The sequence below is a fragment of the Lissotriton vulgaris genome, chromosome 2_1 (assembly GCF_964263255.1).
Source record: "Lissotriton vulgaris chromosome 2_1, aLisVul1.2, whole genome shotgun sequence".
NCBI lineage: Eukaryota > Metazoa > Chordata > Amphibia > Caudata > Salamandridae > Lissotriton > Lissotriton vulgaris.
This window is the reverse complement of record NC_141687.1, coordinates 1,063,746,269-1,063,773,479: the sequence shown is the minus strand read 5'-3', so window position 1 is coordinate 1,063,773,479 and position 27,211 is coordinate 1,063,746,269. Positions and strand designations below refer to the sequence as shown.

The 27,211-nt window shown below is 48.1% G+C and overlaps 1 protein-coding gene across 2 annotated transcripts in view; it reads right to left on the bottom strand.

The window, feature by feature from the left end:
* Window positions 1-27,211, bottom strand: part of KMT2A (lysine methyltransferase 2A) — a 1,431,261-nt gene that overhangs the window by 510,844 nt on the left and 893,206 nt on the right. For both annotated transcript variants that reach the window (XM_086956712.1, XM_086956713.1), the window contains exon 21: window positions 23,063-23,200. In XM_086956712.1, coding sequence (XP_086812838.1) covers window positions 23,063-23,200 — 138 coding nt within the window. The remainder of the gene's footprint in view (window positions 1-23,062; window positions 23,201-27,211) is intronic.

The window sequence follows — 27,211 nt, the reverse complement described above, 5'->3', positions numbered from 1 at the left end:
TCCAGCGAGGGGAGCTTGGACAAAGGGTTTCCTGTCAGGGGCGGTGCTAGCACCATCCCAGACAGGGTTTTGTGTATCCTGGGTAGGCAGGGCTTTACAGGAAGGTGACTGCTGAGTGGCACCCCGGTGCTCACTACGCATCTGCCGGCTAGAACCAGTTCCAGGGGCACACCAGCCCCTGGCCTGGGGAAAGTCCGGCATGGGAGAGGGGTGTAACCACCCCCCTTCCTGGTCCCAGCCCTAGGGCAGGACCTAGTCGCGTACGCACCCCTTTCTTTAGGATAAAGGCAGGAGCGGGGACCCTTCCAGATTAGATCATCTTTGAATCCTGAAACTACTTTCTACGAAAGGAACTCAAGACTTCTTCTCAAGATTTCTCCCTTGTTACTAAGGAGTAGTCACCCTGCATCCGCAGGCACCATCTAAGAACTCTGCGGTTTGCTGCACGTCCTTCCTCCGGAATCCGACTGACCAGCTCGACGAGACCCGGCGTCCCTGGCACCTCTGACCTCTACCTACCTCTACAGCTAAGCTGAGAACCGTAGGTGCGACGAGACCGAGGGACCGGCCATCATCAGAACTGCACGACTTCTATCCAGCACGACCGCCGAGGGATCCTCTGGTGAGTGCTTTGGGGTCCGAGAAGCCCCGACCCGGAGCAGCTCCAGCACCGAAGTCCAGCCTCCCAGCATCTCCACGAACTGCGTGGGGCCCTTCTGCTTTTTGCTGCTCACCGCGTTGTTTGGCTACTAGCCCGCTGGCTTGTGGCCTTCTTAACGACGCCCGACGACATCACTGCTGCTGGTCTAGTTGCTCCAGACTGGCCCTTGCTCCCTTCCAAAAGAGGAGCACCCCGGACCCTCCTGGTCCACTCCAGACGCCATTTTGAGTCCACCGCGTGGGCTTGAATTTGCCAAGACTTGTTGCCCCAATCCTGGGTCCAGCGACGTAGACAGCATCATCCATCGTGGGACAGCTCGCACCTCCATCCTGGTCGCCGACAACGCCTCCTGGTCCGTGAGACTGCAGAGCACAGCGTCGCCCACTCACCTAGTCGAGGTGACTACCATCCGGTGCCCTCCTGGTGCCACCTGACTACTGGCTAGTAGTCACGAACTTGGTCCCCTCTGCTTTCAGGTGTCATCCATCTTCGATCCAGGCTTGGATCACTCGAACTATCTTCACTGGTCGCCTGCCAGCAACTTCTTTCTTCAGGCTCCTGGTTCGTCTACGAGGATTCCCGACGTCTTTTGAGACATATGCAGCTGCAGCCCCTGGGTAGGTAAACTCGGCATTTCGGTGCCCCAGCATAGCCTCACTATCCAAGGGTCAGGATCCACTGTCGTTTTCGATCTACCTAGTCGGGTTCGCCCGAGAACACTAACTTTGTGAAATCTAGCTACCATAGACTTTGTCCCGCATCCCGCGTGAGAGTGCACACTCTGCACCCGAGTCCCCTAGGCCTCCTACTAGTAATCTGAAGGTTCAGTAACGTAGTCCTAGCGATTCCAAAGCCTATTAGTATAGTACCTACCTGCTAGTAATTTCGCATTCCACTTCTAGAGTATATGGTTTTTCGTGCCCCTCGGGCATTTGTGTAAATTGTGCAACTTGAAGTATTTTTACAAGAGTTTTGTTGTGTGCTTAGTACCCTGTCCTCATAAAGAGTACAGGGCTGTTGTGATTCTAATAAATACACTGTTTATTTACATAACACTTGTGTGGTGTCCTTTCACTTGGTGTTCAAGGGGTATATGTGATGGTATAACAGCTGGCTTAACACGCCCTCTAGAGTTTAGCCCGAAGACTGCTCGTATCCACGCTACTAGGATAGCTGGTCTATAAGGTTGACTTACAACCAATCACCATAAGGGTCGTTTGGACTGATGCTTAGTGATCACTAGAATAGTGAGCACTGCATATCAGGCCAACTTCTCACAGTCAGTGGACATATTTTTTGAGCCACACCTGTAAAATGAGCGGCAAAAGGAACCTCTACTGGCCGGTAACTGTAAAGCCCCCATGGACTTTGCGTGCTCAGTGTACTTCATCTTTTCCAGCATGGCATCAACAGCTGGGTCGAAAAGATGCTCTTTATCAAATGGCTGGCTAAGGATGGAGGTTTGCACCTCTGGCTTAAATCTAGAAATTCGGAGCCAAGCGTACCTGCCTAATAATACACTTGTGTTGTTGCACAAGATGCTGCGCCTGCTGCGTTCAATGTACATTTAATGGAGGTGTTAGTAATAAGCTTACCTTCCTGTAAAAGGTTGTTAGCGTTAGATTTGTATTGGTCAGGCAAGTGTTGTATTAGTTTTTCTAGCTCATCGTAGTGAGCCCCGTCATAACGGGCTAGCAGCACCTTGGCATTAGCAATGCGCCAGTTATTCGCAGCCTGGGAAGCTATTCTTTTGCCTGAGGCATCGATAACTTCGAGTCCTTATCAGTGTTCTCCTGTGGCTTGGGAGTTAGCTCTCTTTTGTGCTTTGGAGACTACAAGAGAGTCTAAGGGTAGCTGTCCTTTAATATAAATCGGATCGTAGGAGCCGATTTGTATTTTTTTATCTACTCTAGGAGTGATAATTCTAGCCCTTACGGGATCCTTTAAGACCTCGTCTGTATGTTTTAGCATACGTTTCAGCATTGGTAAAGTATGAGTTGTTCTTTGGGAGGAAGAAAGTGTCTCGAAAAGAAAATCCTCTTCAAATTCCTCGTGAGGTTCTACCCCATGGTAATGAGCTGCCCTGTTAAGGAGCTCAAGATTACCAATGTTGTCATCATGTGGGGAAGTCTAGAGGGATACAAATCATTGTCATTGTCTGTATTTGGGTAAGCATGGTAATCATCCCAAGCGTTAGTGTCCTCATCCTGATCCCCGCCCCATTCATCCTGTGGGTCAGGTGCAATAGGCCCAAGTGGTGAATTGATAGGTGTAATGAGCAAGTTAGCATTAGGAGAAGGACAAGGAGGTGGATTGTAAGAAGGGGTAGGGTTAGTGCCCATTTTCTTCCTTTTAGGGGGGGCATGGTGGTCCTCTGGCAAGTCAGCGCTCCGTTTCCTTGAAATGGTTGCTTGAATATGTACGGTTTTAGGATTTATAACCAATTTTTTCTGTTTTGGATTGAAAATTGGCTCATTGGACGGAAGCTCTTTGGGGAAAATGTCTAGCTCTCCATGGAGACTTCGCGCCTAAGATTTCGGCTCCGAGTCCCTTGAGCGTTTATAATTTGGGCTCAGTGTGTTTGGGCTTGTCCGAGTCCTTGGTTTTCAAAGATTTTGACTCTGAGTCTTTGTTTTTAGAAGATTTCTGTTCCGAATCTTTGGTCTTGAAAGATTTGGGCTCCGAGTCTTTGGCTTCGGATGGTCTTGGCTCCGAGTCTTTGGACTTGGTATCTCTCAGTTCCAAGTCTTTGGACTTGGAGGGTTTTGGTAGCAGGTGGAACCTTCGGTCACAAAGGTATCTTGCTCTTATGTTTCGAAGCCGAAGGTGTCAGTTCGGCATCAGAGCGGGGCTGGCTCGAGCCCGAAGGCTTTTCTTTTTGTTTCGTAGCTGGAGGGCGGGTCATCGGAAACGAGTTGTCAGTTCCGACCAGAACCCGAGGGCGAAGAAAGGGACCGGAGATTTTGTCTTTTGTGGAATGGGCACAGGGGGATTTGTACTCACGGTACGTTGTCCCGCAGTGATGTCTTCCTCTTCCTCCATTCGGAGTTTGCTTTGGATACGGAGGCCTGCTCTTCCTCTGGCTCCGAAGCTGGAGGTTGGATGCCGGAATCTTCTCCGAAGATGTCAGGAATGGAGTTGCTCTGGTGCTGCATTTTGTGGCGCCACTTTTTTCGTCGTGTTCCGGGGACAAGCAGAGGTTACTAACGTTGTGCAAGTCGCTGTTTGGAAATTTAGCATGACACCCGGGACATAGTTTGAATGGAGTCCGTTCCTTCGACTGTTAACGTGGTCTGTACGGATAGGCCCGATGGCCTGCCTCGAGGGTTCCAATGGAAACATTTCCGAAGTAAGACGATGCGTGTCAAATGATGGGTCATGATCGATAACAATACTGTCAAGGGTAGTGGATTGCGCGTCAAAGGGGTCTGAAAACGGTACCGAACCGAAGCACAGCAATACACATCCGAACCCGATGACGGAAAAAAACAATCTAAGGGTGGCGTCGGTGCCCAGGCGCACTATCACCAAAAGGATGAGTCAACTGCCTCGTGACTCCAAGACTTCTTCTAACAAAAACATAGTGCAAACATATAGACCCAACATCAGATGGCGATCTAGCTAAAGCATATGATCTACAGCGAATATGCGCACATACGGGAAACATCCTTTACAACGTAACTGGTACAACGCGGTACCGTTACAACGCAGCTTTAACAACGAAAGTTGTTACAACGACTTTTGCTGGAGGGCGCTCTAGGATAGGGGATAGTTTAATTTACTATACAACACCTCCGTATTATCCACGGGGACTGGTGTTGGAATAGTAAATCAAACTATTCACTATCAGCGCCCCCCCAAAGCAAGTCGTTGTAACGACTTGCTTTGTTAAAACTGCGTCGTAAAGGGACGCGTTGTAACTGTACGCGTTGTACCGTCATACATACGCGCACATACACACACACACACACGGTCACCAGTGGGTAGTTATAGTTAGGACCTAGTTTCCATAGGAAACTAATTTTTTCCCCACAAAAAAACGTTGGCGCCGGTTGACGAATCTTTCAGAAAAATGTCAAACCTTATGGCCCGCTCTGGTCAGCTCCTAGCTTTTAAGTTTCAGGCGATTCGGCAAGCGGGGGCCGAGAAATGGTGTAGATCCGTTCAGTATTTCCTGAGAAATTCAAAAAAAGAGGTCAAAAAATGCATTTCCAATAGCAAAGTTTATACATGGCTACAGCTCGAACTGCTGAACCGAATTACACCAAATTTGGCATAAAGGTAGCCCTTACCTCAGAAAGAACTTAAATGGTGTAAATCCGTTCAGTAGTTGGTGAGAAAATAAAATTAAAATAATCGCTATATAGAGGCGCAGTGTATCCGCACACACTGCCTAGCACGAGCTGCATTCTAATTGGCTGTCAACACTCCAAACCAGGAAGTGTTGGCGGCCATCTTGTTCCTCTGTAACCGAGGCACAAGAAAACAGAAAAACAAAGGCTTAAAACAAGAAAAGGGGGCACGGTAGAAACAACCCGACCCCCTAGGCTTGCTCACAATGTCCCTTAAGGACCCCCAGCCCCCCCCCCCCCAATACGGCACATTCATACGGCCGAGAAAATAATTAACCTGTCTTCGTTAATATTTAGCCCCCGGGAGGGCCAGGTCCCAGGGGCAGTGAATAAAAAAAGTGTGGGGGGTCCCAAATCCCCCCACACTGCCCTGGAGACCGCCACCTCCCAGGGCAAGATAATTGAGTTCGGGGTGGCACTCAGCCCCCTCACAGTCCCGGGGACCGCCACACCACAGGCTTTTAAAAAAAATATTTGCGGGGGCACGTGGCCCCCCGCAGCTCCTGGGACAGCCATCCCGCAAGGCTTCTATTTAAAAAAAATAATAAACTTGTGTGGGGGGGCTCGAGCCTCCCCAACGCCCCTGGGACCGCCACCTCCCTGGGGCACTAATTATTTATATTCGGGGGCCCGTAACGGACTCCCGAGCCCCGTCACCCCCCAGGGCTGTGTAGATGTTGAAGGGGGCCACGTGGCCCCCCCTCCTGGAACCTGTGATGGCCCTGGGGACCTCCACCCCTCAGAGCCGGCTCCTACAGTGTCCCGGGGTGCCCACCGCTGTTTGCTCCCGCCCTGCCATAGCAAACTTGGTTTGGGTTTTGGAAGAGAGAGCAGGAAACCTGCTCTCTGTTCCAAAATCCAAACCAGATTGCTTTTCCACACGGGGAGCTGCATGTCAGCAGCTCCCCGTGTGGAAAAGCAATGCCGGCTCCCGCAGGACGCGGGGAGCAGGCAGGGACCGTGGGGGCATTGGGGCTCCCCACGGTCCCCGGGGCTAGAAGTGGCCAAGGGGAGGGACTCTGCAAACGCGCCCCCTGGTGTGCTGTAAGATGGGGAACTAATTCCCCTTGAATACTGGGGTACACTGGGGGTCAACCAGCAAACCAGGTACCTCCAGTGTGCGCCAGGGAGCTGCGTTGCAGAAATGTGGTCCAGCCCACGCACCTTTTTACACCTCTCTGCTACGCAGCTCTCTGGCGCTAACTGGAGGTACCTGGTGGGCTAGTTGGACCCCAGAGACACTCAGGATTCAAGAGTACTTAACCCCCCAACTTAAAACGTGCCACAGGGCGAGTGTGCACAGTGGTGAAGGGAGGGGTGGGACCTGAGGTGATATGTGTGCAAATACGCCCTGTGACGCGTTTTAAGTTGGGGAATTTATTCCCCTTCAATCCTGAGGGCCCCTGGGGCCAACTAGCCCACCAGGTACCTCCAGTAAGTGCCAGAGGCCTGCAGCTCTGTGGCGCTTACTGGAGGTACCTGGTGGGCTAGTTGGACCCCAGGGACCCTCAGTATTCAAGGGACTTAACCCCCCAACTTAAAATGCGCCAGGGGCGTTTGCACAGCGGTGAAGAGAGGGGGCGGGGCATTTCTTCACCTCTAACTTGGGGGAGTTTCAAACACCCTGCCCTATTATGTACTAGGGCCTTACAGAGGAGGTCACGCTAATCACATGGGTACCCCAACGCAGTGTTCCCTAGTGTATGTAGGTGTTTTCACTGTTTTCTAAGTGTCTTTTAGCATAGCACTTGCTCTAGGCCTGGTTCATCAGAGTCAGTTACCACCAGTACCAGTCTGAAAAAGTTGAGGGCACAGGATGATTTTGCAACAAGGCCTCTTTCTGCTCCTCTGTTTGTTCTTTCTGCACGTCTTGCTTCTTCCTGCACTTTTCTTCGTCTTTGTGGACTTTTGTTGCTTCTTTCTGCATTTCTTTTGCTTCTTTGTGTGCGTTTTTTCTTCTTTCTTCACGTCCTACCTCTGTAGGCATAGTTAGAAACTCGCATTTAAAAAACCTTAGAAATTCACTTACAAACCATAGGTTTCTGGCAAGTTATAGTTCGAAATTAGCATTTAAAAAACCTTTGAAATTCACTGAAAAAACCATAGGTTTCAGGCACGTTATAGTTAGAAACTAGCATTTACAAAAACGTAATTCACTGAAAAAAACCATAGGTTTCAGGCACGTTATAGTTAAAAGTTAGCATTTAAAAAAACATAGAAATTCACTGAAAAAAACATATGTTTCCGGGGCCTTATAGTTAGTTGGACATTTCACTCGTACAAAACCATAGAAATTCTCCTGTTATAGTTAGTTCAGCTAACTATAACTCGAGCGCACGCAATGCACTGCTGATTTCGTCACATATTACATCACTCATGACAAGGTCAGTGATAGTGGAACGTTGTAAGTCTGTCCCGGCGCGCTGACGTCCGTTTTCTACTGTGAAACTTTTCCACAACGCGGATCCAACACTAAAACTGAATGTATGGGAACAGTGTGCCAAAAAAGGGTAAAAACATCTTTTAAGACAGCAATGATCAAAAAGAATAAAAATGAAGAGAAATATCACTCTCCGTTGTAGAGAAAAACACTACATAACGTAAGTGACTTAAGGGCGAGAGCAGAGTACTTGCCTCCTAGAAACAGTCACGCATTAACAAAGAAAGATACCTTCCTATAAGGCAAACAGCAAACGAATGTTACGGGAAACGACAAGCAATCTGCCACCATACGAATGTTATGTAAGTCAATAACAAGACTTTAGTAACATGAAGTTACGGCAAGTGACAACATTTCTACAACAACAGAGAATATGCAATCACACGCACTAAATATGAGCAATTGACTGTATCAGGGTCAAATAGGCCCCAAACTAATGGATAAAGGGGAGGAGTGAGAGGAGAAGAAAATGACCAACCGCCACACTGGAAAAGAAACCAGGGTGCCAGAGCGCGCATGGACTTATGAGCTCGCCACCCATTTGAGAGAATGGGTGGCGAAGCAACAGGTAAAACAGAAGAAGACATCCTGACCTGGTGGAGGATGTGAAGTAGAGAAACACGCATGAAGGCTGAGATCACTGGCAGAAAAGACCATTGGATAAGAACCCAACCTGAAAAGGTCCTCGCAGAGGGGGGAGGAAGGGTGGGCGTTAAGGAATCTGCGGCTAGACTGTGTCTCTGCCAGATACATCTTATGTAGTTTTGTTTAGCGCGAACATGACCCAAGCGGGTATCAGAGCGCTTTACATACGAGATGAGGAAGACATAGGTGAATAGCTGTGGCAGAAAAAGAATAAAAATATACATCAGGAACACAATAATATATTGGCAGGCGACACGGAGATCGAAGCATATGCCACGTAGCGTATTAAACAGCAAAACAAGATAGGAGACAAGAGGAGCAAAACTTCTAGTTCAGCGCAGTATTCAACAGTAAGGCTTTCACTTTCCTTTTGAAGGCAAATGTTGAGGGAATCAGTCTTGTTTCCACAGGTAGGGAGTTCCATATTCTCTGGTAAATTCCAGAGAATGAACGATTGTAGGTTTTCATTTTTTTAAATTTCTTTGGCTTGAGTAGAAGTGTGCTCCTAGAGGGCCGGGAGGCTCCCGATAGTTTGAGCTTATTTGCCAGGTAAAAGGGAGCGTTGTAGTGTAGCGCTCAACGAGTCATAAATGCAATTTTTAACTGGATCCTTGATTCAAACAGGAGCCAGTTGAGCGATTTCGGGTCCGGAGAGATGAGCTTGGTTTTCCTAGAGCCTGTGACGAGTCTAGTTTAGCGATGCTCTAATTGGGGCTAAGCTGAGTTTCGGAAGCCTGAATAGAATAGCACTGCTGTATTCTAGGCTGCAGAGGACTAGTGCTTGCACCGTAGATTTAAAGTCATCTTGGGGAAGGTAGGGTTTGAGTTTTCTTAGGATGCTCAGTTGGTAGCTCCTTTGGTAGATGCTCTGATGTGATCTTGCATGTTTAGGATGTCATCAAGTACAATTCCTAGTGATTTTGTTTAATCAATAATGTGAGGTGTGCAGTTCAGAGCTGAGAGGTTTTTAAGATATTTCTCAACAATCGTGGTTTGCTTAGCAGGGGGAATTCCATTTTAAGGGCGGTTTGAGGTGGTTAGATGTTAGCCAATTAGGAATTTTGTGCAGGGTTCCGTTGAGTGACTTAATATCTTCAGGGGAGAAGATTTTCATGTACAGTTGGCCTTCGTTCGCGCACTTGTGATATTGGATGTTTGAGTCTGAGGATTACAGTGAGTGGTTCCATGAAGAGGTTCAAGAGCGTGGGGGAGAGCGAGGACCCTTGGGGCATACCCAGCGAGCAGGGACTGGAGTTGTATAGTGTTTGATTGGATTTGATTTTCTGAGTTCTATTGTTGAGAAAAGAGGCAAACCATTTTAGAACAGTGCCGGAGAGCCCCATCCTACATTCCAATAGGCTCAGTAGATTGTCATGCTTGACAGTGTCAAATGCTGATGAGAGATCAAGTAGTAGGAGTAGGCAAGACTCGTTCTGGTCAAGCAGGGTGAACACATCGTCTACTATATGTGTAATGGCTGTTTCAGTGCTGTGGCCGGGATGGAAACCCGATTGGAATTGGTCAAGCAGTTGTAACTGCTCAATGTGTTTGCGCAGTTCTTCCTGTACACATTTCTCAAGTGGTTTTGCCAGGGTAGGGATGTTTGTGATTGGCTGATAGTTATTCAAGTCTTCTGGGTCTGCTGTGGGATTTTGAGAATGGGGAGAACTAGGCCCTCCTTTAGGAAGTCAGGGATCATACCTTGCAGGAGAGACGCATTGATGATCATTACCAAAGGTAAGTAAGTAACTTGTTCATCTGATAGAGACATCTAGCTGCAGATTTCTTAACTTAGAATAGATACCAAAGCTGTACCTCATTGGAGGAGGTTCTGTGACTCAATCCCACCAGGTTCCGAAAGAGAACTAATCATTTAAGAAGATAGACCAAAACAGGAGGGGACAGCAAGTGTAAGCGTGGCTGACACCAGACCATTAAGCTTTGTAAAAGGAGCATCAACAAGAAAAAGTAATGGCACCACAATCCGGCAAAGGACAGTTAGAGACCTTCACCTCCCAGGAAGGGACGAGAGAAAATCATAGAAACCAAAATGGCCAGAGCTCAATGGAAGATATCCATAAGCTTCTGCAAGAAGAATAAGAAGCAGACTGTGCACAGAATCCTAGGACCTGTGAATAAAAATATCCCAGAGAAAGGAAAAACAGTATGATAGAGTCAGAACGTACAAAATGAGCGTACACAACAGTGGATGCCAAGATAGACATGCATAGAGACAGATGTAATTGCGTGTATGTGGATAGTATGGATACACATAGGTAGACTGTATGAACTGTGGAGCCACACCCCACACATGCAAAAGCCTATGAAACGCAGCATCGACAGCAAGCACAGATGCGTCAGCAAAAAGACACCAAACGTATCACCAGGTAGTCATACTGACCAACCACACACAGAAGTACATTGGTGAAAGGATACAGGCAGAAGCGGGACACACACACACAAGGCTCACTCTCAGAAAAAGAGAGAGAGAGAGAAGAAGAGACCGAATCTGGGATAAGAAACTCAAGATACTGCAACGAGGAAAAAGATAGAAAGTGTGCACCCTCGCAGTGTGTATACGCCATTATATATACATGCACACATATATATATACATATACATAATCATACACACACATATATATAACAGTATACAGATATATGAAGGACAAAGAGCAGCTAAGGAGCAAAGAGCATAGCCACTGCATGGAAAGTGCGTATGAAAGTGAGGCCCAAGACAATGTGCATCAACAACGCGTCTACCGCAAAACCAACTGCCGACAAGGAGGAAAACCGACAGGTCGGAGACATGAGGGAAGACCAAGGATAGAAGCGTAGACAATACCACAAGAAACGAACACAGCCAATGCTATGGCGCAAGTTGGACCAGCAAGTACCTAGTGTATGTGAACGTACCTAGTGTGTAGTAATATAAAATGCCAGATATGGAAAAGAAACTGTCTCTGAACTGGAACAGAACAACATGCCCACAAGGGACAGACACTGGCTTATGATGAAAACGGCCAACATACGCAAAATGGTGGAAACACAGCGAAAACGCCAGAAAAGACAACCAAGGCAAGGAAAGGGGTAGACGTGACCACACTGGGGCTAGCCAAATGTGGCACAAACCCAACAATTTTCTGGAGACGTCTGCATCCTCAGAGGCAGGAGGGAACTATGGACCAATCTTACAGTACGAACATGTAAAACCCAAAGAGAGCTATGCTACTCTTGTGGGCTTGCCCGGATGAGAAGTCCTACAAGAGCAGGTGGAGCGCGAAGAAGTGTAAAACATATCGCTACAAGTCTATAGCATGAACTATAGTAAAACTCCCCAGATAGGAGATAGATAACAATCCGAAGAGGACCTTGCTGTATCCTCCGTAAGGACCTGCACCACGCAGAAAGAACATTTGCTGGAGCATTGTACTCACACCACCAAGAAAGATATCTCCCATGGCAAGTCAGAATGGCTATACAATAACCAACAAATACCCCACATAGGGTATGTTACATCCATATAAACTACAAGGGAACACCTCGAGACTAGCTCTTATACAGAGGAATTGAAAATAATGACAAACAGCTGCATAGATGTACAGTCCGCCTGGGAAATAACAGCTTGAACCCAGAGACCAACACCAGAGAAAAGTAGGGGCAATAGAGCAACCAATGCAAACAAAACAAGAAGTCCGCAACAAGGGACTAGAAAGAATGCTATTCACTGAAAACCAGACACAAGACGCTGAACCACTGAGTCCGCATGACTGTCAAAAAAATGGGCCCCATCAAAAGGCAAGTCCCGAAGATGATCCTGAACATTTTCAGGAAAACTGCCATCACGCAACCAAGCATGGTGACGCAGAGCAACTGACAGGGCCATCGCCCGACCCACAGAATCAGTAGAGTCCATGGCTTATCAAATTGAAAACGTTGCCATCTCACAACCATCCTGGAGTATCCGAGTCCGGTCAGTCAGAGGGCCTTCCGGAAGAGAGGGAAGGAAGCACTCAAGTCCCAGAGGGCGAAAGTAGCCCATACAAACACGCAGGACGTGGTCAACGACCGGAGGGCGAACTCGTTGACACAAACATTGCCGACCATTTGTCTACAACCAACGAGATTCCCTAGTGGCTGGAAGCAACGAAGGAGAGGACAACGGCCGCAAAGCTGAGGCTGTCTGGACAGCTAGCCCTAGAGTGTAGGGACAAACAGACTGAGCTATCTGGAGCTGGGCGGTGACTATGTGCGATAGCACGTTCCACCGGGTCCCTCGAAGAGGGACTCGCCCAGTTCCCTAGAAGGATACTGTACAATGACTCCCCAAAGGGTAGCAAGGGCTCGACATCTGCGTTGCCCTGGTGGAGCAGATCCAACAAGGATTTGAGGACAAAGAGATAGAAGGAGGTTGTAACTTTAAAATGTTAGCAGCTGTGAGAACGACTGTTGCAAAATCAGTGTTAGCTTCTGTCGCCATTCTAGGAGGCAACAGCAGATCATAGTTCGGTGACGGTTGCAGGCTAACACGTCCACCAAAAACCAAAGGCCCTTCAGTCCCAGGACGCCCAAGGACCTGCAATTGCTCCACATCAATCAATCAATATAAACTTTATCCGGTTTTTGAAGTACAAAACCATAAAAGTTAATAAAAATAATAAAATAGTCAGAATAGCAGCACAATTTATAATCAATAGTCCCATGATCGACAGTAACATGATGGCTGTAAAACAGAGTGACACTACCATAACGTGTTATAAAGTTGTGACATCAACATGTTCCGAAGAACGCTCAAGAAAGGCGTGGGGGCGGAAGGGGGTGAGAACCCCCAAGGGCAACATCTTCCATTTGAAAAGGAGTAGCAAAGGACATCTCCAGTGTGGAACGACTTTGAGATGGCTCCACATCGACGAGCGTCAGAAGAGGCTTTATTAATCGGCGTGGTATGGGAGACTGCAGTGTGGGACGGGGTCGTCTCAGAGACATGTCACCTGCTTCGACCGCAGCAGACGTCATTCCAGGGGGCACCATCGGACTGTCCCTTGACGCTGGAGGTGAACTGTGGCTTGCCGTTTGAATGGGAAGCCTCACCGAGCCGACTCCCAACTTCGCTGTGACTCTGGAGCTGGAGTCAGGGCACTCGATTAGGACCAAGGGCAAACCCACCGGCGAGCTCCCAGTTCCTACCATCTCTGTAGGGCCCGAAGGTTCGCCAGGGAGAAGGGTCCGCCCAAAGATGGCCCACAAAGTCCGGTAATAGGCTATCATCTGGGTCCTAGTCGCCCCAACACCAGGAAATGGTGGGTAGGCGGGGTTCGACTGCTGAGAGACCGTGTCCTGTAAAGACTGGGAACGACGGGCACCGAGGTCACGACCATGTGAGGCAGACTGCCTCTGTGACTTCCTCTTGTGCTTACCTGAGGAAGGCGAAGAACGTCCTCGGGAACAAATCCGCAACCTGCCCCGAACCCAGAGCCCCAGCTGAAGAGGGAGACAGATGATGCCTGGACTTCGAACGGGACATCCCGGGGGATAACAATTTCATCTTACATTCCCACAGGGACTTCGGTTCAGCTTCCGACAGGTGTCACACTCCTTTGAGTCGTGGTGCTCGACCAAGCACCACATACAAATCACGTGCGTATCCGTCGCATACATCTACCGCGTACAGGACCCGCACGATTTAAAGCCCGAAGGCATCAACACACTGTTCCCTTACATGAAATGGCATCAGTGAGGCCAAAGAACAGGCCCCAAAGGAACTGCTTCTCCTGGATCCATGTTGCAGCGCGGAAAAGAACAAAACTGACGTCAGTGCGCCGGGATATGGCTTCACTGATGTCATATCCATGAAAAACGTCAGAACAGAGCCATGCAACGTCATTCCCCGGCATGCAGAAGTGCTGCTGAAAAATCTCTGGATCCAGACTGGCGCCAGGGGATATTCAAAGTTAAGAAATCAGCGGCTAGATACGTCTATCAGATATTTAGAGCTGTACATATATATTTTTATATGTATATTTTTTTAAATATTCTGGGGTCCCCGCGCATTGGCAGGAATATTCAGTGCTTATGACTATTGATGAGGATCCCCTGGAAGAGAAGGTGAGATTAATCGACAGAGATAACAGGGTCATGATCACTAAATGCTCTGTAAGCAAAGCAGAGACTTTTAAACTGAATGTGCTTTCCCACTGGGAGCCAGTGGCAGTCCCCAAGTTGGTCAGAGATGTGAGTGCTTGGGCAGATGTCCCAAGAGATGGAATGCAGAGTTCTGAATAATCTGTAATCAGTAAAAAATGGCTTCACTGACTCCCAGGAACAGCACATCGAGCGAACACGCTAATCCTGAACGGGGGCACCGGAAGAAAAGAAATTATCGAGGCGAAAGCCAAAACTTAACCAAAGTGTGAAGTGGAGTCCATTGGACACAATAGAGTGGACATTATAACAGAAGACCCCCGTAGAACCCCTATGCGGGTTGGAATTATCACCGCATACTAATAAAAGAAAACGGATTTGAAAATAGCCTTGAAAAAGTCGTTGGGTTATACTCCCGGTCACGACGAAACACGTGTCGGCTGTGTGGAGAACTAGCAACATTCAAGAATAAAATTGAATACCTGTATTACCAAGGACTACGTATTGCAATTGTGTCAATTGGGTGGCAACACCAATATAGAACTATATTGTGATATACGTGTGCTAAGGAGTCTGTTTCGGTTTGAAGCGTAAGCTCGTTATTGGAAGGATTAGGTGGTTCCTTCTACCTTGTAGCACTGTGAAAGATAAACATTTGCACCTGAATAAAACTGTGAGACTCTCTAAGTGGCGCCAGTTAGCCTATATCAAACCACTAAACTGGATAAAACTCAAAGAGACCAGGGTAGCAGTGACTCTAGGTCTGGAGGTGCAGAAATCAAGCATTGAACATGCAATAGGTCGCGCCTTTGATTAATTGAAAGTCATTTGCTTTGCTGATATTGTATAGCAAAGTAAATGGCTTTAACTTAATGAAAGGCGAGACCTATTGCATTTTAAATGCTTGTTTATATAGCGCTTTACACCGCCATAAGAAAGCTGACAGCGCTAAGGGGAACCAGCCACACGAGAATGAAAGCTGAGTCTTTTAGCCAGAGTTGCTGACTTTCGAAGTTAGGATACCTAAGTTCTAGTCTCAGAGTCAGTTCAACGTTCTGTGCCTCAGTAAAATGACTTAATATCAACGTGCCCAAAAGAGTTAAAAAAAAAAAAACAACAAACGTGTGTGTCCTTTTGTAAAGTGACTGGTGCTCATGTAACACGGCCCAATACTTTAGGGTCGAATTCGCGCTACATTAGAAACCAAGGCGGTGGGGGGGTAGGGGGAGTGTCCGGGGCTTTGAGGTAGCTGTTGATAAAGGATTTTTAATTTACCTTTCTGCATCAGTGCAGCTCGGGACTGACTTCCTTGCACCTCAGGGCCACTCTGGACTCAGGCGACAGTGAAGTGCAGTCCATGACTGTCTGATGTCGCAGGGATTGGCACTTGAAGAGAACGTTGTTTTTTGTATAGCGCTTTACATTGCCATAAGAACGCTGATAGCGCTAAGGGGAACAAGCCATATGGGAATGAAAGCGGAGTCTTCTTGTCAGAGTTGGTGATTTTAGAAGTCAGGACACCTAGGTTCTAGTCTCAGCGTCGGTTCAACGTTCCGTGCTTCAGTAAAATCACGTAATATCAACATGCCCAAAATAAAAAAAGAATGAGCGGTAGGAAGAATGAGCGATAGGGTGGGAGAATGAGCGATAGGGTGGGAGAATGAGCGATAGGGTGGGTGAATGAGCAGTCAGGTTGGAGAATGAGCGGTAGGGTGGGAGAATGCGCACTAGGGTGGGAGAATGAGCGGTAGGGGAAATGAGCGATAGGGTGGGAGAATGCGTGGTAGGGTGGGTGAATGAGCAGTCAGGTTGGAGAATGAGCTATAGGGTGTTAGAATGAGCAGTAGGGTGGGAGAATGAGCAGTAGGTTGGGAGAATGAGGGGTAGGGAGAATGAGCGATAGTGATAGTGTGTTAGAATGATCTGTAGGGTGGGAGAATGAGTGGTAGGGTGGGAGAATTAAAGGTAGGAGAATGAGTGGTAGGGTGGGAGAATTATCAATAAGGTGGGTGAATGCGCCGTGGAGTGAATGAGCCGTGGGGAGAATGAGGGTGAGAGAATGAGTGGGAGGGAGAATGCGCAGAAGGGTGGGAGAATGAGTGGTAGAGTGGGAGAATGGGCAGTAGGGAGGGAGAATGAGCAGTAGGGCGGGAGAATGAGCATTAGGGTGGGAGAATGAGCATTAGGGTGGGAGAATGAGCATTAGGGTGGGAGAATGAGCATTAGGGTGGGAGAATGAGCATTAGGGTGGGAGAATGAGCGGTAGGGGTGTGTAAATTAGCAGTCTGGTTGGAGAATGAGCGGTAGGGAAAATGAACACTAGGGTGTTAGAATGAGCAGTAGGGTGTTAGAATGAGTGGTAGGGTGGGAGAATTAAAGGTAGGGAGAATGAGTGGTAGGGTGGGAGAATTAACGATAGGGTGGTTAAATGAGCCGTAGGGAGAATGAGGGTGGGAGGATGAGGGTGAGAGAATGAGTAGTAGGGTGAATGAGCAAGAGGGTGGGAGAATGAGCGGTAGGGTGGGAGAATGAGCGGTAGAGTGGGAGAATGAGCGGTAGGGAGGGAGAATGAGCAGTAAGGCGAAGGAATGAGAAGTAGGGTGGGAGAATGAGTGTTAGGGCGGGAGAATGAGCAGTAGGGGGGAGAATGAGTGGTAGGCAGGAAAATGAGCTGGAGGGTGGGAGAATGAGTGGTAGGGTGGAAGATTTAGGGGGTAGGAGAAACAGGGGTAGGGAGAATGAGTGGTAGGACGGGAGAATAAGCGGTAGGGGGAATGAGCGGCAGGATGGGGGAATGAGGGTGAGAGAATGAGCTGTATGGTAGGAAAATTAGTGGTAAGGTGGAAGAATATGCGGTACGGTGGGAGACTGAGTGGTAGGGAGAATGAGTGGTTGGTCGACTGAGCAGGAGGTCGAATGAGCGATAGGGTGGGTAAAAGAGGGTGGGAGAATGAGCGGTGAGGTGGGAGAATGAACAGTGAGGTGGGAGAATGAACAGTGAGGTGGGAGAATGAGCAGGAGGGTGGGCGAATGAGTGGTAGGGAGAATGAGTGGTAGGGTGGGAGAATGATTGGTAGGTGTGAGAAGTTGGCCTGATATATGATGTTTCCAATTCTGGAACCACCTTGTATCAGTCCAAACAATCCCTTATGGTGTCTGGTCAACCTTATAGACAAGCTATCTTAATGGTAGCATAGACTAAGCAGCCTTAAAGGTTAAACTCAAGAGGTCGTGTTAAGCGAGCTGTTTTACCAATCACAATCCTGTAATATCAAATGAAAGGACACCAAACAAGTATATATTATAAAAATATATGTGTTTATTTCTAAAATAATCCCCAGTACTCTTTATGAGCAAAGGGGCACAAGCGTTAAATCAAAAGCACAGTATAACATATGAAAGTTGCACAATTATGGATGAGGGCGGGTGGCCACTCAAACCATATATTAAGAAAGTGGTATAAGAGATACCAATCGAACAGTGGTTAGGCCTAGGGCCTAGAGAATCGCTGGGAGCAGTCGGGACTAGCAATGTTGAAGTCGGGAAAAGCCTGCGGGATTCGGGTGCAGCGCTTAAAGCACACGCATGCACCAATGCAAAGTCAATGGTGCGTAAAAGTTACACAAATAGAGTTTAAGGATACTTCCGCTGAACCTAGAAGGACAAAACTTTAGACACAGACCCTAGAGGTGTGTACCAGTGTGGGAACACCGGCGTTGCTGAGTTACCCCACCCACAGGAAGCTGGTGCATAGGGTCGAAGTGGCGTCGGGTTTCGTCACGCAGGTTGTTGGTGCTTGAAGCTGAAGATGCTGCAGGCGATGTGAAGGAGAAGTGTCCGGTGTGATCCAAGGGTGGATCAGAGTAGAAAAGTACCTGAAAGCAGAGGGGACAGAGTCTGGGTCACTCAGCAGTGACCAGGGTGGAACCAGGACGGAACCAGGCAATGTCGGGCGCAATCAGGTGGTTGTCGAGGAGCTTCTCTCCGCTGCCATGTGGGCTCTGGGGCATCTGCGACGTCCAGGAGCGGGTCACGAGCTGTCCCACGCAGGCTCTCCCCGTCGGCGCTGTCGGCTTCAAGATCGGAGCAAACAACACTTGGCAAGAGCAATCCACGCAGGACTGGAAGATTGCTTCTAACTCGGACCAGGAGGGTCAGAGCGGGTTTTCGTCGGCACAGGGGCCACAAACCAGCTGGCAAGTGACCGGGATAACGCGTCGAGCCAAAGAAAGCAGAAGGGCCCCACTCAGCACTCGTCGAGTGTAGAGGGGTGAGCTTCGGTGCAAAAGTGGCTCAGGGTTGGGGCTTCTCAAACCCCGGTGTACAGCTTCGAGGGTCACTCGTGGGCTGCACAGTCAGCGTCTTGTGGTCTTTTCAAGATGGCGTGCCTCACGCTTCCGGTCGCCTCCACGGGTCTCAGCTCTGCAGGGACTGTGGATCGGGCTGTAAGAAGGAAGGCAAGCTTGATCTCGTCGATCTCTGTCGCTCGAGTTCCGGCGGGAACTGCAACAAAGCAGACGTCGAGGTGCTGGATGGTGCCTGTTTGCACAGGGTGGTCACTCCTTGACCACAAGGGAGATTCTTCAGTCTTCTACGTTGAGTAGGATGTCAAAGGGTCCAGAGTTTTGTTTCAAATGTTTCATCAGGATAATCTGAGTGTGTTGGCACTGCTCCCATTCTTATACCAATCTAGGGGGCTGGATTACCTGCTAGGTCCCCTCCTATGGGTGGGACCCAGGAAGGGGGTGAATACACCCCTTTCCTTTGATCCCGGATGCGCTGGGACAGGGGCTGGTGTGCCCCAGAACCGGTTTGGCCGGATTATGCAAGGGGCAGCCTTGTGCTCCCCAGGCAGTGTCTGGTTTCTTTCAAACCTCCCTGCTACAATCCACTATCTCCTGTCTGGGGTGGTGTAACACCTCCGTGCGACAGGAAAGCCTTTGTCCAGGCCTCCTCTGCTGAGTTTCGGTCAGCAGCAGGAGGTCAGACTTGTGTCTGTGGCAGAAGCATCCATTTTGTGGATCTGAGGCTCTTTTAAAAATCAACCGCGTTTCAGTAAAGTAACATGTCTTCTCCCTCTAGAGGGGTGGAATGCTATCCCCGTCGACAGGACTGTCGAGGGCATAGTATTCCAAATCGTATGACACCTTATACGACATGTTTTGATAAAGCCAAACCAAAGTTAACATATAACCGCGAGGATTATAATGCACTTAATAGTATATGGTATGGCATTATCACGGAACAGCTTAGGGAATTGGTCCCGACAGCTGCAGACAGGCTCAGCTCATGCTAGAGCACCATCTCACATAAAACCAAACACTCTGCCTCCAGGATTGTTAAGGCCTGCCATAGGAGTGATTGATGGGTATATATGTGTCCAGATAGGATTATATATAGGCATACTATATCTAAGCAAGGGGTGATTACACCACCTTGCCCCAGCTGAGTGATCAGCCAGTTGTGTCAATTTTGGATAGCCAGCCAGGGGTGGCAAAATATATGCTGCAGCCCCTGGTAGGCCTTGGATGCACCTATGCCCTGGGCACCTATAGTGCTCTGTACAGGGGCTGATAAGGTGACCCAAGCCAATTTAGTTATGCACCTAGGGTACATGGAATCCATTTTACAGAGAGAGCAGATAGCCTGGGGTCCTGATTAGCAGGGAACCAGGCCAACTAAGTCGAAAACCAGCTAAACACAAGGCAAAAAATCTGGGGTAACCATAGTCAGGTAGCCACCTTCCTACAGTAGGGAGAATGAGTGGTGGGTGGAGAATGAGCGATAGGGCGGGAGAATGAGCAGTAGGGTGGGAGAATGAACGGTAAGGTGGGGGAATGACCGGTAGGGAGAATGAGCGGTAGGGAGACTAGGCGGTAGGGTAGGAGAATGAGCGGAAGGGAGATTGAGCTGTAGGGTGGGAGAATTAGTGGAAGAGTTGGAGAATGAGCGGAAAGGAAAATGAGCTGTGGGGTGGGAGAATGAGTGATTTACAAACTGGGGCCGAGTTGAGCTGTGGGGTGGGAGAATGAGTGATTTACAAACTGGGGCCAAGGAGTACTCGGTGCGTGGGGGCCTCCAGGGCACAGTCACAAGGCTGCAAGCACAGCAGACAAGGCATGCAGAGGAGGGGCCTCTGTGCTGTTAAAGAAAGGCAGTAGTCCCTCTGACTTTTGTAGTAAATGTTCACTAATGTTTAACAAATCAATGCTGGCACACACATATTTTGTGTTAAAAATGAACTGTGGGGCCCTGCACTGGTGGTGTGTCCTGTTGTTTCTCTGGCGATAAATTTTAAAGAAAGGTGTCGCCTTGCAATTAGGGTCCATGGGAGGGGCCCCCTCCCCCGGGACTCTCAGGGATGGTGTCTGGAGGTCTACGGGAGGGAGCAGCTTCCTCTTGTTCCAATTGGAAGGAGACCATTCAGAGACACCGTGTGACGCCCATTGTCCAGCATTTTTGCGCCCCCACAGTTTTAACTTTTAGCCCACAAGCAATTCTCACACCTATCGGACTGAAGGATTGAGAATTGCTTGTGGGCTAAAAGTTAAAACTGTGGGGTGCTAAAATGCTGGACAATGGGCGTCCCGCAGTGTCTCTGAATGGTCACCTTGCAAGGGGTCACTTATCTAGATTTGAGGGGCCTCGCACATTCCCTTTTAGCCCAGGGCCTCACAAAACCTAGAACAGGCCCTGCCCCCACATTACTCAGTTCATTTTTAAAGCAAAATATGGGTGAGCCAGCATTGATTTGTTAAACATTAGTGACTATTTACTATAAAAGTCAGAGGGGCTACTGCCTTTCTCGATGCATATGCTACGAAATATTTCAGACTAGCTATTCAGGGCACAAATTCCGACAAAGATGAGATCTGCACAACTGATGCTGCAACCCGCTCTGCAAGTACGGCCAGTTACAGACTGTCAACTAACACTTGATTTTTAAAAGTAAACACCCTCCTCTCCCAACACAGATGCACGTTCCACCACATCTTGATCTCTCACATAAAATCTATGGCAAGAATCACTACCAGTTCTTATTCACGACTTGACTCAGATCAGGACCTGGAAACACTGCCAATTACCGGTTTGTAAACCGGAGCAGAAATGCGTAACTTCTGCAAACATTGCAAGGTCCCAAAATGCCATGTCTCGTTAAACCGAGTGGTTAGAGAAAAGACCTATCAGTCGGAAGAATGATCATGTGTGCTTTGAAAGCATAACATGCGTTGGTGGTTGAGATACCAGGAGGCTCCTTCGCTCGGTAAAGGACCACGGAATAGGGAGTGCATTGAATTCAGGTGAGCAGGCTGGCTGTTGGCGCTAGGAAGTCGCTGCGCGCTCTGAGCGGGTCTCTCAACACGTGTTGAAACACACTTTTACTGACTAGATAGTCAGTAAAATTAGTGGACGGGTTTGAAAGATTTGGTGTGTGCAAGCAGGTGTTTCAGCGTTTTTGAAAACGCAAATGAAGAAAAAAATAAACTGAAAACTCATCCTGACACTAGTGTGGTGATACTAACGTGGGTATGTCAAAATGGATCTTCCAGTTTAATGACTTCGCAATTGCTGTGCCAGACACTAATGTAGCAGGTTTAAAAAAAAACACCTGGAAAAAATCTGCTACGAGTATGACACCAACGCGTTTGCTCACAAAATCACACCTAGGCACCAAGTTCCACTCATCGCCTGTCGTAAGATCCCAGCCCGCCTCCCTGTGATAGCTAACAGTGTAATTTAACTAGAAAAAACAAGCACGCAAGTGGCGCGCTTGCATGCCACATCGAGCGATCTGTTTTCAATTATCTTTCCAGTGTCTGGGCACGATAATTGAAAACAGATGTCGCCTGTGCGGGTAACTGACACTAATAGGCCGTGGGTGGAGCAAAGGCAGGACATGCCCAATTGCGTGCTGTCTTTATTTGAAATACGCACACAAATCCCATCAGCCTGTGAGGAAAAAAAAGAACACAAGCACAAGCGTGTGGTGAGCTTCGGGCGATTTCTGAAGCCCCCTACTAAAAGTCGAGCAAGCAGAGTATGCGCTGCAATAGGCTTGACCTAAAAAGGAACCCATGTCAGCACGCATGGGTGTCACCTATATAGTCCTGTGTGTGTGTTACATTGGTGCAGACGACGTCAACATGGAGTCACAAGCGCTACCTCCAGGACGTACAAGACTACAGCTCCCAAATTTAACGGTTCCAGTATGCCGCCTGAGGAGTATTCAAAAGGCGAGGAATCTACAGTTATAAGTTTGTACCAGAAATGCCTACATTCAGGTCTCATCACATTTATCCTTCATTGGATGTTATGTACTGCTAAGTTTTCATTTTAATTGTACTTGCATTTGTCACATTTGTAACTTACATGGAATCAGTAACAAGTATCATTTTATGGTTAGACATTCAGCATTTAATGACCGCTAGCTTAAAATATTCCTTGCCTTTTATTACTGCACCACAATAGAGAATATTAAAATCACCAATTAAATAGCTCTTTTTTTTCATTGACATTACGTACCAAGCGGCATGCCTCAATGCTTTCCAGGTATGCAACAGAATTCTCAGGAAAGGTGGTTAGTATTCTTTCTACTAAGCAGACTTAATCTGGGCAAGGCTGCTGCCAGGATTGTCCTACTTCAGAAATCTCAGCAGAGACAGCAGTCCAGATTCAGCATAGCTTTTACCTCGCATTCCATGATGTCAAAGTGACAAAATATATTCTCCTACAATTCCTACATCTTAACTCGCAAGTCATGTGGCATACATACACTTGGTTCTCTTCAAATATGCCTGCAAGATACTCAGCGATGACAACATACCAGCTGCTTCCCCCGGATCACAGCCATATGCACATTCTTCAGAGAGCCGTCATCGTCCTCAAACACTTCCGCAGACCACAGCGCACAGTTCACGTGTGTCCACTCGTTCTGCCGAATATATAAAAGACGCCCAGAGTCCTGCAGAAGAGGCAAAATCAATACTTCATAACAATTCCAAACAGACCACGGAAGATAACCACTGTAGGCAGCACTTAATACTCTTTTACTTCTTGTATGAAACTAGAAAAGGGATAAAATTATGTGGACAGACTATGGTTATTTAAACAAGAATTTCCAGTCTGACAATCCGGAATATTCAAAGTTTGTGAATAGTTGTAACTGTAGCAGAGCAACTGCCAATGCTTTACTTTCCTGTTAGATAGGGGAAACGCTTGCATATTGCTGATAGGTCAGTCAGATGTATTATACAAAAAGGCTGAAGGGACAAATTGAAAATATGCCAGCAAGCAAGTATAAAATTATTTATATACAAAAATGTGAAAAAAAGTATACACTCTTAAATTTTTTACAGTACGACATGTCTGACTTTCATTCAGTTCTCAAGTTCTAACAACTTCTGCACATAAGTCAAATGTTTCTCCAGGCATGAAAGTGTAGGGTCTGGAGCCTGGGATGCAGAATTTGCCCCACACCCTTGCCTCATCTCAATTCGACCCGAGACACCTTGATAGGGAGCAGTAAACAAGGGTACATGGACAAACAAATAAGATACTAATGTCATGCGCTCTATGGCCAGCTTGTCAAGACCAAATTAACCTGAGCACAGTTCTGTTGAAACTTCAACACTTGACAAATCAAAGGGATGGTGTATGAAGCTGGCTCTGTATATACTACACCAAAATGAGGTATAGTGTGCACAGAGTCCAGTGCAACCCCAAAGTTAGGATGAGGTAAAAGTAGGTAGCGTCTCACTCTATGTTTGTGGTAGTGTGGGCGAGCAGTAAGGCTTTATCAGAGAGTAGTGTTAAGCATTTGTTGTACACACTCAGGCAGCAAATGATGTCACACACTCAAAGACTGAACTCAGATCAATTTGTTTGTATCAAAAATATTATTAAGTTATTTTATTTCTTTAAACCAAGCCTGGTGCAGGTAAGTGAAATAAATGCTTTGCAGAAATCTTATGCAATGTTTTCCAATTGAATGCAGGTACAAAGGCAGTTGGATCAATTACAGGTAAGTCAATATGTCGAAATTAGATTTCAGTTACTTTACAAATTACTTTGTACGTTACTTTTTAAGTTTATTTTTCTCCTCAGTGTGATATGCCTAGATATCGCACTGGGACATTTCCTAGAGAAAAGGTAAGTAAATCTGTTTGTTGTACATTTGCGGTGTTTCAGTGTTTCATACAAACCAACTCCACACTTAGAACAATTTTCAAGGAAAAATATTCAATGTATTCCTATGGAGAAAAATTAAGTTAACGGTTTGCAGGCAAGTACAAGTTTGCGGGAGTTGGTATTGTGGGGTTAGCACCAGGGTTCCCCCAGGGTCAAGGGCACTCTTGAAACACCCTCAGTGGCACTAGGGTGGCAGGCGCCGAGTGCTGAGGCCCAGTGTTATCCAAAGGGGGATAGGGAGCCTCCGCTTGGGGGCTGCTCACGAACAGGCCATATGGTTGTAGGAGCAAAGCTCCTGGGGTTAGGCTCAGGGAAAAGGGGATCCAAGTTAGTTTAACGTAGGGTGTCCTGTTTTTAATGGGGATTCTCAGGTTGCAACATAGAATGCAGGCTCGGAACCAAGATCTTCTGGAGGTGAACACCGGTTGGAGAAGTAAGTTGGGATGCTGAGACACCATTGGTTGGGCCACCCAAGGCCGTGGGATGTCTGGTGCAGGTGTGTCTGTAGGGTGTTGGATTTTCTTACCAGCTCCGGTCGCGATCACAGAGTCCTCCAGAAAGAGACTGCAGGCATCATTTGGAGAGTCAAGGCAGGTCAGAGATCACCAGACCTCAGGTCAGGATTGCCAGGAAGACCTCCTTGTGGTGTTGGGCCACTCAAACACAGCTGTGGACGTTGGTGCATGCTTGTGGTTTTGGCTGGAGCCTGAGTCAGTGGGTGAGCAAATCTGGTGCTCACTGGAGACAAAGTCTTTGGCTTGGAAGGCAGGGCGGGTCCTTTAGGTTCTGGAGGCTGCTGGCTGCAGGACACACCAGGATTCCGCTGGAGCAGGTTCGAGGTGGGGATAGGCCGGTAGGGCTGGGGCCAAGTCACTGGGTGTCCTCCTCTTCTTAGTTTCAGCACAGCTTCTTTGGTCCTTCTTCTCTTCTTGTCATTTCTTGTCGGAGTAGGCAAGGTTCAGGTTGCCCTTAATTACTAGATTTAGGGGCATTACAGGTAACTCAAGGTTGGGGCCATTGGGTCTCTTTCTTGGCTTGGGTACTGTGAGAAATTACCTTTTTCTGCATGGTTACCCGCACTTTTTGCTGAAATACTGATGTACTTTGACTGAGTTTGCCATGGGCACCTGCTAATCAGGTATCCAGGGCCTACGTCCTTTCCATAAAAACTGAATTGAAACCTACACTCAATTGGCATCTCTGGCCACAGGTCAGCCCCTGGTAAATGGTACCACAGGTACCCAGGACACTGTGACCAGAGAACACCTCTAAGGGCTGCAGCACTTATTGTGCCACCCTTAGAGGTCCTGTACCCTGACACCCACACACTGCCTTTGCAGGATGGATGTCGTGGTGCAGAACAAAGTGAAGAGTCGATATGGCGCACACACCCCTGTGTACCATGCCTACAAACCACTGCTCTGGCATAGATTAGTCACCCCTCTAGCTGGGTGCATTATAACAGTGGTGAGGGTACACAAACATGTGCCCTGTACCTAAGTCCATTCTTAGACATTGTAAGTGCAGTGCTGCCATTAAGAGTATATGGTGCTGGGAGTTTGCCATTACAAACTCTACAGCACCATAATGGCTATACTGAAAACTGAAGTTTGGTATCAAACTTCTCAGCACATTAAACCCACACTGTTGCCATTGTGGGAATTAATGAAAAATGCATACAGAGGGCATCTTAGAGATGCCCCCTGAAAACTAACCCACCAACAGTGTCCAGACTGATCGGCGGCTTTCACCTGCCACCCCCAGACATGTTTCTGGATCCCTCGGTCGAGAGCCTGCTGATCTCAGGGGCCTGAAAGCATGCATGTCCTGGGACGATTTGCCACGCCTCCTACCCCAGGATGCGCAGGGTTCACGAAGGGGAAGCTTCAAAGGCTTGCCACCTTTGTGAGCTTCCCCAGGCCAATTGCTGCTTTCAGCAACTGTTCACCACTGGTTCTGACCCCTACTTTGGGGGGGAGAACCGGCGGGAAAAACAAGTGAGGAAGAGAGGGGTGCCCACCTCTGCTAACTCCGCCCCTCAGGTGGGGGAGGCTAGGTTAAGCACAACTCTCAGTCCACACCATCATGAAGATGGGGGAACTTAGCCAACCAGGGACAGGCCCATGCCCCGATCCCATTGGAGGGTGGCATAGTAGGGGGTGTACCCACCCCAGGGAAGGGACCCATTGGTCCCTGCCTTTTACCTACCTGTTAATACCCCTAAATCCTTAGATCCAGACAAGAAACAAGAAGAAGAAGGACTGAACAGCCATGCAGCAGCTAACAAGAGGAACACGCCCAATGACTTGGCCCCAGCCCTACTGGCCTTTCTCCCCCTCGCACCTGATCGTGCGAAATCCCGGTGTGTCCTGCAGCCATAAACCTCGAAAACCCCGGAGGACCTGCCTTCCTTCACTTCCAAAGACTACTTCTCCCGTGAACACTGGATTTGTTCAACTGCAACCTCTGGCAGCAGCGGAAAACCGTGAATCCCGGCCACTCGGCACCCGCCGATCCGGGCCAGAGCTAGAGTGGAAAAACACCACGAGGAGGTCAACCTGGCGATACTCTACTGAGATCTGGCGACCACTAATGTGCCTCAAGCCTCCAGCCGAAGCCTGCAGCCTAAATCCAGAAGGCCCCCCTAACCGCTACCAGGAGCTTGTAGGAAGATCCGACCCCAAAAGGCACTCCTGCACTCAGTGCCCCATGGCCTTGTGTGCCCAAACTGACAGTGCCTAACCAACCCCTAACTTCCCAACTTACCTCTAGGAGTGGTAGTTGC